Genomic DNA, 16,012 nt, shown 5'->3' on the forward strand with positions numbered 1-16,012 from the left:
GTGCACATAAATAGGTTACATTCAAGAATCCCCATTTACTTAACTTAGTTTTATTGTAATGATAATGTCATAGACTTCAGGTTTGTGACAAATAACGGTGTTTTGTATCAACAAGTATGTTTTAAAATTACTGTAGCAGCAGGGACATTGCTTACCTCTTTCATTAATTACAATTAACTGAAGAAATCTTAAGTTTGTGTTACTATTTTGAAAACAGAGTCTCCCTATGACAGCATTATAATATTAGCAATAACTAATCTTTGCATTTGCAGGGAAATCCTGGCCAGCCTGGGGAGAGAGGAGAAACTGGTCCTAGAGTAAGTAGTCATTTTGTTGTATGAGAGGACTGAATGAAGCAGTCCATCCTTCTGTTCACCTACTCAACAATTTTCCTAAAGCAGTGACTAACTTGAAACACATCTCAGAATGGAGATGAAGCTAAATGCTTTTTTAACAACTTCTTGATAGCATCTCCTATAATATAGACTAGTTCTTAAATATAATCATTAACAAATTTTTTAAAAGGTCTATTTCTATATTTTTTTGTAATCAGATGTGTGTTGTCAGTGATTTACTTGAATACTTGTAAGTGAACTGATCGATTATGTCATGAAAAGATTAATGAATGATGTATGAGTTTTATCATCCTTCATCTTCAAACCATTTGTGGCCCTTCAGCCTTTTATTTTATATTTTCTTACTGAAGAATTGTGCCAATAAAGTCACTTCAGAAATAAATTGTGTCTTATGAGATCTGTTTGCAGCCAGTTGTAATCTAATGAATTGAATCTGAATATCTCAAATGTAATATCCTTTTGATGTCTCACACTTCATTCTATGGTCATTTGAAGAGAAAAATAACTTTTGCAATGTTTATTTGAATTTTACCCTTTTCTTTTGCTGTTGTGGCATATGCATATTCTAACACGTTAAAATAATTACAGGGTTTCCGTGGATCAAGAGGAAGAAGAGGTGTAGAAGGTATTCCAGGACCAAAGGTAAGTAAAAAAAAGCTTTAAACTGAGTTTTATAAGGAGCAATTACATTACAAGTAGTAAATGTCAGATAGTTTGTATTAACAATGTTAATAGCCCCTTTACACAGAATAACTGTTGACTGTGAAAATGGCATATCATCCTACTCATTGATGAAGTTACTAAATCATCATTTCCTTGTGTTTTATCTGTGCTCTAACACCATGTAATATATTATGGTGATGGTCCTAACTAAGTTGGTGTACTTTGTTGGTTGCTCCAAGATACCCCTGCACCTAACTCCCAAGGCCTGTTTACCAAATAAATTCACAACATTCAGTGCAGAGTTTCATGCAATTTTTATAGCTTTGGAGCAGCTTTCCAGCATCCATTCTGTGAAGAGAATCAAGTTCAGAACACAAACAGCAAGGGGGGCATCATTCTTCTGTGTATCAGGGTACATTGGGATTGGAGAAAATGTGTTCATGAACGCAACAGCTAAATATGTCTGCATAGAGCAGTGCATGGCACAATGCTTCATTTCCTTGTATTTTATAACATTGCTATTGAGTCTTTCGAGCATTCATCAGGAGGGGGGAAAATGACTGGGAGTAATGTCCTATTAGCCACTTGGAATTCCTTCTGCAGGTTATTTGAGTATGACAGTGTGATGTTATTGCATCTTCAAACAGGACACTGCTGACTTACAATGCATGGATTTCTTCTCAAGTACCCTAGCAGTGTGCAGGGGTTGTAGTGTTCAGATTTTTGTATGCCAAATTGCAATGGAATATCTTTTATGATATCACAAGAGGGATGCAACTTATTGTCTGATCTTCCCTGATTTACCTGCCAATGAACTGAATTCATTGTGTGGTGTTTGACCTCTTACCAAAATTTCTACTAAGGAATCTAAGTGTTTTCTCTGGGTGGCTGGTTCATCCATTTATTTTGTAAATGATCAGTTGGCTACAGTTATACCTACTGTCCTGTAAGTGTCTTTTAAATTACAGGAGATGTTAATTACTTTGACTCTCATGCATTTGAGGCTAAATGTGATAGACACTGGGAATGAGAAAATGAAGTTAAGTGTGATTTCACTTGTTGATTTATCTATATTAGATATATTAACCAAATATATCTCAGATTTTATATTTGTAAATCCAATAAAAACTGTGATGCTGAATGACTTTACTGTGTCACTACTATCATATCACTTACCAAATAATGTAATAACAATGTGATAATTAACTAGATCCTTTGCTACCCATGTTAATTGATTTTTCACCTAAAGCTCTGTCTACCATCCCAGAAGGGTGTGTATTATCTTTTTTATATAATATTCTCTTAGTCGTGCAACAGCCTCTATGAAAACTCTAGTAATCAGACAATTTTGATTGATTTTCCATCTTTTACTCCAGCCATTAGTTAGTTTCTTATCCTTGTCTCCAGTAGTAATTCTCATCCGTTGATGGAAACATATATAAATGGGAAAAGAAGAGATATTCTATCAAAGAAAAGCTATCTGGTTTATCAACCACAGAAGCTGTTACAAAATCTATAAATTTGCATATAAATGTGGACCAACTGGCAATAACTGCTTGTTTACTTCTTATACTTTCAGGGTGACACTGGCCAACCTGGTCCCCCTGGGTCTCCTGGAGAACCTGGACCACAAGGACCAGATGGAATGAGAGGATTTATTGGACCACAGGGTCCCCCAGGACCAAATGGCAAGGATGGTATCCAAGGACCTCCTGGAGAAAGGGGCCCTCCAGTAAGTTATCAACTTCTATAATCTTTCCACACTACTGTTTAAACAAGAGATTTCAACTACAATTAATTGCCATCAAAAGAAATACACACATTTTTATCACTATCTGACGATCAGTGGGAAGAAACAGTCTAGCTTGCAATGACAGCAGAAGATTTATTTACACATTTCACCTTTTTGAGGCATCATCCGAATTTGTGTAGGAACTGTGGGTAACACATTAGTGATAAGCAGTAAAAACTTTTTGTTGCCTTCACAGAAGTTCTCCTGCGAACCTTTGAGAACTAGCAGCCGGCACACAGTTTTAATCTGCCAGGAAGTTTCATATCAGTGCACACTCCACTACAGAGTGAAAATCTCATTCTGTAAACATCCCCAACACTGTGGCTAAGCAATGTCTCCACAGTATCCTTTCTTCCAGGAGTGCTAGTTCTGCAAGGTTCACAGGAGAGCTTCTGTGAAGTTTGGAAAGTAGGATACGAGGTACTGGTGGAAGTAAAGCTGTGAGGACGAGGCGTGAGTCATGCTTGGGTAGCTCAGTTGGTAGAGCACTTGCCCGCAAAAGGCAAGGGTCCCAAGTTCAAGTCTTGGTCTGGCACACAGTTTTAATCTGCCAGGAAGTTTCATATAAGCACATACTCCACTGCAGAGTGAAAACCTCATTCCGGAAAACATTTCTCAATGCAATTTACTGTACAGTTTTACCTCTTATAGGATGTGTTTCACAAGACATCCTCACATTTGGAGGTAATACTGCAATCATCTTAGTAGTGAATTATAAAACCTTTCAAACACCCCCAGATCATCTCGTAAATCACGACAAGACTGTACAGTTTACCTCTCCAGCTCTTCAACTTTATTAATGGAAGTGCTGTACATTTCACTTCTGAGATGACCTCAGACAGAAAAATCCAGAAGATTAAGGTCAGGTGACCTTGGTGGCCACAGTACAGGTTGTACTTGACTATCCATCTTGGCCCACATTGGCACATTAGATGTCATTTTATCTCAGCTGAAAAATGTCCACTGCCCCATCATGCATATACACTTTCCCCAATGTTGTGCAAGGTAAGTCAGGCCATGGGTGAAACTGAAGTCTAATTAGAAGGGAATTTAAAAAAAAAGTTTCATATTTTGCTGTTTATTGTGATCCGCCCTGTATATAAAATAACAAGATATTTATTATAATGTTTATAGATAAATGAATCTCATGTGGCTCACAGCTTGGTGCAAACTTTTTCATCTGACACCATTTCAGTGACAGGCACATCAGTTTCAATTGATGCTGTCACCAGCAATTGAATCCAGGTCCACTGCATGTATGTGTGGATGCTATCTTTCAGCTGTGAAAAGGGGTTGTAATATTTATGATGTGAGTAAAATTGTTCTAACTGAATATTATTAAATTCAGAGCATTTTGACTAATATATTTCAATTGCTCTTCACAGCAACATATGAACTGCTTTGCCAATTCTCAGTGATCAGAAATAAACTGTTTATGGACACAGAGTCATGCACCTTAACCAGCTGAGGCACCTTCCTCCTAAGCTTTGCCACTGCATAGCAGACAATGACATCCAAACAATGTCGTAGAAACATTTCCTTCCAGCATGCGGTGTTCAGTTGTTCTCCTAGAGTGGTCTTGTTCCATGCTAACATTTTATTCTGTGTCTGCTAGTTCACTCTTTTGTGGACTTAAGCTTATTTTTACTGTCTTGGCAATCCAACTAATGGAAATGTGTATCTGCAAGATACCAAATAAGCTGTCTGATGCATATCATCAAAAAAGGAGAATGAAGTAAAGGAAAGAAAATGAAAAGCAAGCTAGGGCTACAATTTATTTTTATTTTTGATTGATTTATTTATTATTCTTTTATTTTTTTGACACTGCTGCCTTCTATGAAAAGCAAAAAATCTTATAAAGATGTTGCTTATCCAAATAGAAGTATTGTGAGCACAGGTGAACACCCCCCTACAGCTACAACTGTCTCTTTGAGAGGTGAACCATCACTGGCACATGTAAGAGCTTATTTTATATACTTGTTGCCAGATTTAATTTCTAGAGAATTACTAATTTTATATGAAAAATTGAGTTTATTAGTGTAACCCTTTATTAATATTTATAATCAAAGAAGTAAAAGTAAAATGATCTTTGAAAAAAATGACGAATACAGTAGTCTTGACCATCTGACTCATTACTATCCAGCCCTCCATACCACAGTATACAGCCTTGATAAAAATGCAGGTTTGTCAATACATTGCAAATGGGCATATGCCTCAGTCCACCAACATACCATGTGCAAATCTCTGATGCACCACGAAAAGTGAGGATTTCTTTCTGTACTATATGCATCATTTTGAATTTTGTGTAATTTAATTGAACAGTATAGTGTCTATCTTAAAATAAAAATGGTCTTACCAAGACCCCAAGGAAAGCTAATTAAGAGCTGTGGGAGTGAGGGGTAGGGTGCTTGTGGGGAAACATTTTGTTAAACATTTTGATGACTGAACGCTTTTAAAGTTCTGAAAAGTTACTTTGTGACTCATTTCATTTTATTTATAATTTCTGTATATGTCAACTCCGTTCTGACTGTCTTATTCTGAGCAGATAATAGCTAGGTTCCTATCTATCACACTGTACTGAGATGTACTGTATATTACCACTGATGTATTACCATTTGTACAGTAAGTGCAAGTTATGAGTGCGGGTGACAGGACAGGTAGTGAATTTAAGGGTAATAAGATGAGGCATAGTTGAAACCAAAGCAGTTTTTGGAAAAACGGCTTCAGAGGCCCTACATAGGGAGAGGCATGATATAAAACTTCAGTCTCTCCAAGATAAATCTGCTAAATTGTGTCAAAGGACTCTGAATGCCCACTCAGAATATTGTAATACAATTTCCCAATTTACAAACATTCTTGTAATTTGTTGACGTGATTATCTTCTAGTTACTTTTAAGGTCTCTTAAACTGCACTGGAGAGTTGTGAGTGGTAAGAGTCAGAGATTCAGTCCATCTCTTTTTATATGCACAGTGGCTGACTGAAGACATACATTCCAGTCAGAAAGTATTTTTAATCTAACCTTTTGCTGTAGACATTATGTATGCTTCATATTGTGTGTCTACTGATCCAGGATTTGGAACAAGATTTCCTTCCTCTTGGTTTGACTTGATTTGATTTGATTTCCTTATTAATCTCTGAAACAATTTACATTGTATGGATTTTATCATTGAATAATAGACAATTTAACAGTTTAAATTTGTTTCTGACACAGTAGTTAACAGTGAAATTTCCTTATTTGTTTCTTACACAATAGCTGACAGTGAAATTTTCTTATAATCTAATTTACATTTTTCAGTGTTACATAATTATTATTTCTCCTTATAGTTTAACATAGAACTTTCAGATTTTAAGTAGCCTTTTTTAATTCAAGTAATCCATTACTGTATAGTAACTTTTATTTTGTAAAAATGTTTATAGTTTTTCTTTGAAGGAGGAGATTGTCTCTATGTCTTTTATGTTTTTTGGTAATTTATTATATAATTTGATGGCATTGTACAGTAGACTCTGTTGTGTTTTAACTTTATTTTTTCTATCCAGATGCAAATTATTGCAGTTCCTAGTTTTGTAACCATGTACAAAACGATTATTAACATAGTGTCCAATATTTTTTCTAATGTACATAACATTCTGAAAAATATATTCACATGGGACAGTTAAGATTTCCAGCATTTTAAAAAGTTCAAGGCAGTGAGCCATGCTGCCACTCTTGGTCATTATATGTACTGCTCTTTTCTGCAATTTCAATACAGCTTTGATATTTTACCTGTTCACTCCCCAGAATATTATCCCATAACTAATAACAGAATGGATATATGCAAAGTATACTGATCTAATACATGAAATATCACATGCTGAAGTAAGAACTCTGAGGGCATAGAATGCTGTAGAGGTTCTGTTACGAAGTATTTTTACATGGTCTTCCCACTTCAACTGTCTAACAACTTGCATGCCAAGAAATTTTGTGCTTTCCACCCATCATATGGTTTCATTACCTAACTTCAGGTTATTATAATATGGTTTTTTATGTAAACGTTCATAGCACTTGTTTTCTTAATATTAAGCATGACTTTGTTGTTAACTGCCCACTCATATACACTTTTTAGTGTTTCTTCAGCTTTCTATCTTAGATCTACATGTGATGTGTCACTGATTGGCACATTAGGGTCATCTGCAAACAATATTGTACACCCATGCCTTATACTTTGTGGAAAATCATTAATATAAATTAGAAATAGTACTGGACCTAGGACACTACCCTGTGGTACACCTATATTTATATGTTTGGAGTCAGTTATATGTGGTGACTTCAATATAAATTGTATAAGTGATTGTGCAAGGAAAAGGATGCTGGTAGACCTCCTTAATTCATATAATCTTATGCAAACCGTATTCTTTCCAACGAGAGTGCAAGGAAACAGTAGAACAACCATAGACAATATTTTTGTTCATTCGTCATTACTAGAAGGGCATTCTGTTAGCCAAATGGTGAATGGCCTTTCAGATCATCATGCACAAATTTTAAGCCTAAAAGATTTTTGTGCTGTAACACATGTTAAATATACACTCCTGGAAATGGAAAAAAGAACACATTGACACCGGTGTGTCAGACCCACCATACTTGCTCCGGACACTGCGAGAGGGCTGTACAAGCAATGATCACACGCACGGCACAGCGGACACACCAGGAACCGCGGTGTTGGCCGTCGAATGGCGCTAGCTGCGCAGCATTTGTGCACCGCCGCCGTCAGTGTCAGCCAGTTTGCCGTGGCATACGGAGCTCCATCGCAGTCTTTAACACTGGTAGCATGCCGCGACAGCGTGGACGTGAACCGTATGTGCAGTTGACGGACTTTGAGCGAGGGCGTATAGTGGGCATGCGGGAGGCCGGGTGGACGTACCGCCGAATTGCTCAACACGTGGGGCGTGAGGTCTCCACAGTACATCGATGTTGTCGCCAGTGGTCGGCGGAAGGTGCACGTGCCCGTCGACCTGGGACTGGACCGCAGCGACGCACGGATGCACGCCAAGACCGTAGGATCCTACGCAGTGCCGTAGGGGAACGCACCGCCACTTCCCAGCAAATTAGGGACACTGTTGCTCCTGGGGTATCGGCGAGGACCATTCGCAACCGTCTCCATGAAGCTGGGCTACGGTCCCGCACACCGTTAGGCCGTCTTCTGCTCACGCCCCAACATCGTGCAGCCCGCCTCCAGTGGTGTCGCGACAGGCGTGAATGGAGGGACGAATGGAGACGTGTCGTCTTCAGCGATGAGAGTCGCTTCTGCCTTGGTGCCAATGATGGTCGTATGCGTGTTTGGCGCCGTGCAGGTGAGCGCCACAATCAGGACTGCATACGACCGAGGCACACAGGGCCAACACCCGGCATCATGGTGTGGGGAGCGATCTCCTACACTGGCCGTACACCACTGGTGATCGTCGAGGGGACACTGAATAGTGTACGGTACATCCAAACCGGCATCGAACCCATCGTTCTACCATTCCTAGACCGGCAAGGGAACTTGCTGTTCCAACAGGACAATGCACGTCCGCATGTATCCCGTGCCACCCAACGTGCTCTAGAAGGTGTAAGTCAACTACCATGGCCAGCAAGATCTCCGGATCTGTCCCCCATTAGCATGTTTGGGACTGGATGAAGCGTCGTCTCAGGCGGTCTGCATGTCCAGCACGAATGCTGGTCCAACTGAGGCGCCAGGTGGAAATGGCATGGCAAGCCATTCCACAGGACTACATCCAGCATCTCTACGATCGTCTCCATGGGAGAATAGCAGCCTGCATTGCTGCGAAAGGTGGATATACACTGTACTAGTGCCGACATTGTGCATGCTCTTTTGCCTGTGTCTATGTGCCTGTGGTTCTGTCAGTGTGATCATGTGATGTATCTGACCCCAGGAATGTGTCACTAAAGTTTCCCCTTCCTGGGACAATGAATTCACGGAGTTCTTATTTCAATTTCCAGGAGTGTAGTTACCAACTTTTTAGGAAAGCTGATGCAGTTGCTGTAGAGACTTTTGTAAACCTTATCAAGGAACAAGAGTGGCAAGATGTTTATAGTGCTGATACAGTAGACGATAAATATAATGCTTTGCTCAAGACTTTTCTCATGGCCTTTGAAAGTTGCTTTCCATTAGAACTTTCAAAACAGGGTACTAGCACAAACAGGCAGCCTGGGTGGCTGACTAAAGGTATAAGAATATCTTGTAGAACAAAGTGGCAATTATATCAAAACGTTAGAAACAGTCACACTCTAAATGCAGCAGCCCATTACAAACAGTATTGTAAGGTGCCTAAAAAAGTTATTAGGAAGGCAAAAAGTATGTGGTATGCAGATAGAATAGCTAAGTCTCAGGATAAAATTAAAACCGTATGGTCAGTCGTAAAGGAAGTGGCTGGTCTGCAGAGACAGGTCGAGGATATAGAATCAGTGCGTAGTGGGAATGTCCATGTTACTGATAAGTCGCATATATGTACAGTATTTAATAATCACTTTCTGAATATAGCAGGTGAACTAAATAGAAACCTAGTCCCAATAGGGAATCATATAGCGCTCGTAGAAAAAAGTGTTCCGAGACTGTTACCTGAAATGCTCCTCCATGATACTGACAAGAGGGAGATTGAGTTAATAATTAAATCACTAAAGATCAAGAACTCTCATGGATATGACAGGGTATCTAGCAGAATACTGAAGTATTGTTCCATGTATGTTAGCCCAGTACTCAGCCATATCTGTAACTTTTCCTTTAGGAGTGGTCGGTTTCCTGACCGATTAAAGTACTCGGTAGTGAAGCCACTTTATAAAAAGGGAGACAGGGATAATGTTGATAATTATAGACCTATTTCTATGCCATCAGTGTTTGCTAAAGTTATCGAGAGGGTTGTATATACAAGGTTACTGCAGCATTTAAATTCACATAATTTGCTGTCAAATGTACAGTTTGGTTTTAGAAATGGCATAACAACTGAAAATGCTATAGTCTCTTTTCTCTGTGAGGTTTTGGACAGATTAAATAAAAGGTTGTGAACATTAGGTGTTTTCTTTGATTAAACGAAGGCTTTTGACTGTGTTGACCACAAAATATTACTGCCGAAGTTGGAACATTATGGAGTAAGGGGAGTAGCTTACAATTGGTTCGCCTCTTACTTTAAGAACAGAAAGCAGAAGGTAATTCTCTGCAATATTGAGAGTGGTAATGATGTTCAGTCCCAATGGGGCACTGTTAAATGGGGTGTTCCACAAGGATCGGTGCTGGGGCCACTGCTGTTTCTTATTTATATAAATGATATGCCTTCTAGTATTACAGGTGATTCAAAAATATTTCTGTTTGCTGATGACACCAGCTTGGTAGTGAAGGATCTTGTGTGTAATATTGAGACATTATCAAATAATGTATTTCATGAAATAAGTTTGTGGAAAATAATTTGATGCTAAATCACAGTAAGACTCAGTTTTTACAGTTTCTAACTCACAATTCAACAAGAACTGATATTTTAATCAGACAGAATGGGCATGTTATAAGCGAGATGGAACAGTTCAAGTTCCTAGGCGTACGGATAGATAGAAAGCTGTTGTGGAAAGCCCATGTTCAGGATCTTGTTCAGAAACTAAATGCCGCTTTATTTACCATTAGAACAGTATCTGAAATAAGTGACATTTCAACATGAAAAGTAGTCTACTTCACGTATTTTCATACACTTATGTCATATGGTATTATTTTTTGGGGTAATTCTTCTGATTCAAAAAGGGTATTTTTGGCTCAAAAACGGGCTGTTCGAGCTATGTGTGGTGTAAGTTCGAAAACCTCTTGTCGACCCCTATTCAATAGTCTGGGAATTTTGACATTGCCCTCACAGTATATATTTTCTTTAATGTCGTTCGTTGTTAGCAATATTAGCTTATTCCCAAGAGTTAGCAGCTTTCACTCAGTTAATACTAGGCAGAAATCAAATCTGCATGTGGAATGCACTTCCTTGACTCTTGTGCAGAAAGGAGTGCAGTATTCTGCTGCATCCATTTTCAATAAGCTACCACAAGAACTCAAAAATCTTAGCAGTAGCCCAAACGCTTTTAAGTCTAAACTGAAGAGTTTCCTCATGGCTCACTCCTTCTATTCTGTCGAGGAGCTCCTGGAAGACCTAAAAAATTAAGCAAATTCCAGTGTTACATTCTTGATTTTCTTTATTTAAACTAATGACGTGTCGCCTGAATATGTTTCTTATATTTCATTTTATCTGTTTCTACAATCTACAACTGAATATGTTTCTTATATTTCATTTTATCTGTTTCTACAATCGTGTTATAATTTCATGTATTGACTCGTTCCATGACCATGGAGACTTCTCCTTAATGTGGTCCCACGGAACAATAAATAAATAAATAAAATAAATAAATAAATAAAAGAAATATGTTTTTCAATACAGTTGGAGTTACATGATAAATGTGTTATTCCAGTCATCTGTATTCTCTTTTCTAGATATGACTGGAACCATTTTTTTACAATCCCCCTTATTCCCAGTTCATCTAGCTTAACCAACAGTGTTTTGTGATCCACTGTGTCAAACACTTTGGTTAGATCGAGAAATACACCTGTTGTATAGTTTCCTTTATTGAGTGCTTCTAGGATATTTAGTGAGATATGCTGTTGCTGCTTCTGTGCCTTTCCCTGTTCAGAATCCAAACTGGTCCTTGGCTAGGAGGTTGTGCTTATTTAAGTAGCTCTTTCACAATAGTTTCTATTATTTTTGCAAAACGGCCTTGCCACAGTGGATACACCAGTTCCTGTGAGATCACCGAAGTTAAATGGTGTCAGGCGTGGTCGGTGCTTGGATGGGTGACCATCCAGGCTGCCATGCGCTGTTGCCATTTTTTGGGGTGCACTCCACCTTGTGATACCAACTGAGGAGCTACTCAACTGAATACTAGCGGCTTCGGTCCAGAAAACCATCGTAATGACCGGGGGAGCGGTGTGCTGATCCCACGCCACTCCTAACACCTATACGCATCCTCCACTGAGGATGACACGCCGGTCGGATGGTCCCGATGGGCCACTTGTGGCCTGAAGATGGAGTGGTTTATTTTTGCAAAGCACGAGAGCAGTGAGAGTGACCTCTAATTTTTTACATTTCCTGTGTCTCCTTTTTTGAAGGCAGTACTTTAGCATATTTTAAATAGTCAGGAAAGTAACCCTGCTTGAAAGACTGGTTTATAATATTAACTAATGGTGATAACAGGCTCTCTATACAGTCTTTAATTAGAAAAATTGGAACTACACCTAAACAAGCTGAATTTTTATTTTTCACTTTGCAAACTACTTTGTAGACTTCTTCCTTTGTTGTTGGCAGTAATACTGTTGAATGTGGTACACTTTTGTTTAGCTTTAGATTTCCTGTTTCCCATACTTTCCTATTCTGCAGTGAATTACTTTTTCTTTAAAAAATTTATATTCAATTGTGATTCTAAATGTGTGTGTCTGTTGCCTTCCCACCAACTGTTTCCACCTTAGCAATTTGTAATTTGCAAATATAACAAAGATTTTAAACATTCTTGAATTTGCGAGAAATAGCACTGGCAACAACTCAGTTGCTGGTACCACCAACAGTAAGCATTCGATTTTTGTAACTTCATTTAATAGACACTGAATGTACAATGAATATCTTCCATTATTAACATAACACTCATTTCTGTGTAACAAAATAAACCATTTATACAGACTGCATTTAATGGCTAGGCTATTAAAAGTACTACATAAGTTCCTGGTATTCAGGAAATCTTCCTACATTATTGTAAAGCAGGTAACGCAAGCACTATTGTATGTAATTGCTGTCTGAGGAAGCACTTTTGACTGTAGAATGTAATGTGAATATGCACTACAATTATTACAGGGCGAGCCTGGACCACCAGGGCCAGCAGGGGCACCTGGGGTAGTTGGACCACCAGGCCCAATGGGAGAGCCTGGACCTATGGGTGAGCCTGGAAACCCCGGGCACCCTGGATTGCCAGGTGAGCCAGGACATCCTGGAGAAGCAGGAAAGGAAGGACCATCTGGTCCTCCTGGTCCACAGGGAAAACCTGGTCCTCCAGGTGGACCAGGACTGCCAGGGTTCCCTGGGGAAAGGGGACTTCCTGGGTTACCCGTAAGTATGAAACAATCATTTACTATTTTTTCTTCTTACTGAGATGAAATACATTGGAGATTCCAATACTTATTAGTAAGTATGGAAGGCATCAACAGTGTGACTAACTGTTCAGTAACCTGTTGGTCAACATCTGCACTTACTATAACTACCATCATAAGAGCAAAGGCATCACTCAGAGAGAAAGGCACAAGAAAAACTGCTGACAGATAAGTCACCACTGTTTTTAAGAAAGCTTGACATTATACACTACTGGCCATTAAAATTGCTACACCAAGAAGAAATGCAGATGATAAATGGGTATTATTGGACAAATATATTATACTAGAACTGACATGTGATTACATTTTCACACAATTTGGGTGCATAGATCCTGAGAAATCAGTACCCAGAACAACCACCTCTGTCCGTAATAACGGCCTTGATACGCCTGGACATTGAGTCAAGCAGAGCTTGCGTGGCGTGTACAGGTACAGCTGCCCGTGCAGCTTCAACATGATACAACAGTTCATCAAGAGTAGTGACTGGCGTATTGTGACAAGCCAGTTGCTCGCCACCATTGACCAGACATTTTCAATTGGTGAGAGATCTGGAGAATGTGCTGACCAGGGCAGCAGTCGAACAGTTTTTGTATCCAGAAAGGCCCATACAGGACCTGCAACATGCAGTCGTGCCGTATCCTGCTGAAATGAAGGGATTAGCAGGGATCAAATGAAGGGTAGAGCATGGGTCGTAGCACATCTGAAATGTAACATCCACTGTTCAAAGTGCTGTCAATGCGAACAAGAGGTGACCGAGACGTGTAACCAATGGCACCCCATACCATCACGCTGGGTGATACGCCAGTATGGCGATGACGAATACACGCTTCCAATGTGCGTTCACCACAATGTCGCCAAACACGGATGTGACCATCATGATGATGTAAACAGAATCTGGATTCATCCAAAAAAAATGGCATTTTGCCATTCATGCACCCAGGTTTCCATTGAGTATACCATCACAGGTGCTCCTGTCTGTGATTCAGCGTCAAGGGTAACAGCAGCCATGGTCTCCGAGCTGACAGTCCATGCTGCTGCAATCGTCATCGAACTGTTCGTGCAGATGGTTGTTGTCTTGCAAACGTCCCCATCTGTTGACTCAGGGATCGAGACGTGGCTGCACGATCCATTACAGCCATGCCGATAAGATGACTGTCATCTTGACTGCTAGTGATATGAGGCCATTGGGATCCAGCACAACATTCCGTATTACCCTCCTGAACCCACTGATTCCATATTCCGCTAACAGTCATTGGATCTTGACAAACACGAGGAGCAATGTCACGATACGATAAACCACAATCGCGATAGGCTACAATCTGACCTTTATCGAAGTCAGAAACGTGATGTTACACATTTCTCCTCCTTACACGAGGCATCACAACAAAGTTTCACCAGGTAATGCCAATCAACTGCTGTTTGTGTATGAGAAATCGGTTGGAAACTTCCCTCATGTCAGCATGTTGTAGGTGTCGCCACCGGCACCAACCTTGTGTGAATGCTCTGAAAAGCTAATCATCATATCACAGCATCTCCTTCCGGCCGGTTAAATTTCACACCTGTAGCACATCATCTTCATGGTGTAGCAATTTTAATGGCCAGTGGTATTTTTATGTAGGGGAAATAAATCCACAACAACTGAGTTACTATTGTAATACTTTTTATGGTCATATTTGCAAATAAATTTGTAATAAAAAGTATTAGAATATCCTTTATTTCTTCCTTGATCCATGTACATACCCCATTAGTTTACTATTGATATTTTTCACAATATGAAATATCTTACAGTTTACAAATTTAGTATTAATACTACTTTCAAAATACAGGGTATGCCTGGCCTTAAAGGTGACACTGGGCCAATTGGTCCCCCAGGTCCTGCAGGAGACAAAGGTCAACAAGGTGAACCTGGTAAGGAGGGACCACCTGGTCCAGAAGGAAGAAAAGGCCCACAGGGTCCACCAGGAGCAACAGGAGCCAAAGGAGACAGAGTAAGTTACATTCAATCTACTTAATTTGAATTTGGGTAAATCACATATAGAGTATGTGTAACACTGAGTCTAAGCAAATCACATTTGGCTAAGTCATTTATAGATTATCTTAGTGTTTTTTTCATCCTTCTTTTTAAAACTTTGGAAATTTGTGGTAAGTTCTGTGGGACCAAACTGCTGGGGGTCATTGGCCCCTAGGCTTACACACTATTTTTTCTAACTTAAATTAATTCACGCTAAGGACAACACACACACCCATGCCTGAGGGAGGACTCGAACCTCCGGTGGCGGGCGCTGCGCAAAACATTGCAAGATGACTTAGACCGTGCAGCTACCTGGCGCGGCTCCTCCTTTTTAATCTCCTGCTTTAGCTTCTTCTATAATATAACTGATTTTGGGATAATTTAGCTTTTGTGAACATTGATAATGGTATCTATCATTCACACATCGTGTGACATTCCAACTTAAATTAATAAAGGGAATTTTCTTTACTCTATAGCTTTTAAAAGGGGTGTAAAAATTCAATATAATATAGAGGAACTGATTCAAAATTGATTAACAGCTTCTCCATATCCTGCTTATTCATCAATGAGTATGTCACGTAAGTTAATTGTAATGACTTGGTTACTTGGCACAGGAAACTAGTGTACTAAAGAATGAGGTCTTATCTTACTGAGGGCCGGCCCGAGTGGCCGAGCAGTTCTAGGCACTAGAGTCTGGAACCGCAAGACCGCTATGGTCACAGGTTCAAATCCTGCCTCAGGCATGGATGTGTGTGATGTCCTTAGGTTAGTTAGGTTTAAGTAGTTCTAAGTTCTAGGGGACTGATGACCTCAGAAGTTTAGTCCCATAGTGCTCAGAGCCATTTGAACCATTTATCTTATTGAGGAGTTATTTACTATGATACTAACATAGCTTTCTAAACCCAGAATTCCATTAGCTGATAGTAGAAATTGCTTATAAAAGATGCTAACAATTATAAATAGCTGTGGCAGAAATAGTGAGACATTCAAATCACTGGC

At 39.5% G+C, this 16,012-nt stretch overlaps 1 protein-coding gene across 1 annotated transcript in view; it reads left to right on the top strand.

Moving 5' to 3' along the window:
- Positions 1 to 16,012, top strand: part of LOC126469929 (collagen alpha-1(XI) chain-like) — a 546,479-nt gene that overhangs the window by 423,164 nt on the left and 107,303 nt on the right. Inside the window, exons 14-18 of the mRNA XM_050097326.1 lie at positions 273 to 317; positions 945 to 998; positions 2,599 to 2,751; positions 12,710 to 12,961; positions 14,829 to 14,990. Of these exons, the coding sequence (XP_049953283.1) occupies positions 273 to 317; positions 945 to 998; positions 2,599 to 2,751; positions 12,710 to 12,961; positions 14,829 to 14,990 (666 nt within the window). The remainder of the gene's footprint in view (positions 1 to 272; positions 318 to 944; positions 999 to 2,598; positions 2,752 to 12,709; positions 12,962 to 14,828; positions 14,991 to 16,012) is intronic.

Source organism: Schistocerca serialis, chromosome 3 (genome assembly GCF_023864345.2).
Source record: "Schistocerca serialis cubense isolate TAMUIC-IGC-003099 chromosome 3, iqSchSeri2.2, whole genome shotgun sequence".
Classification (NCBI taxonomy): Eukaryota; Metazoa; Arthropoda; class Insecta; order Orthoptera; family Acrididae; genus Schistocerca; species Schistocerca serialis.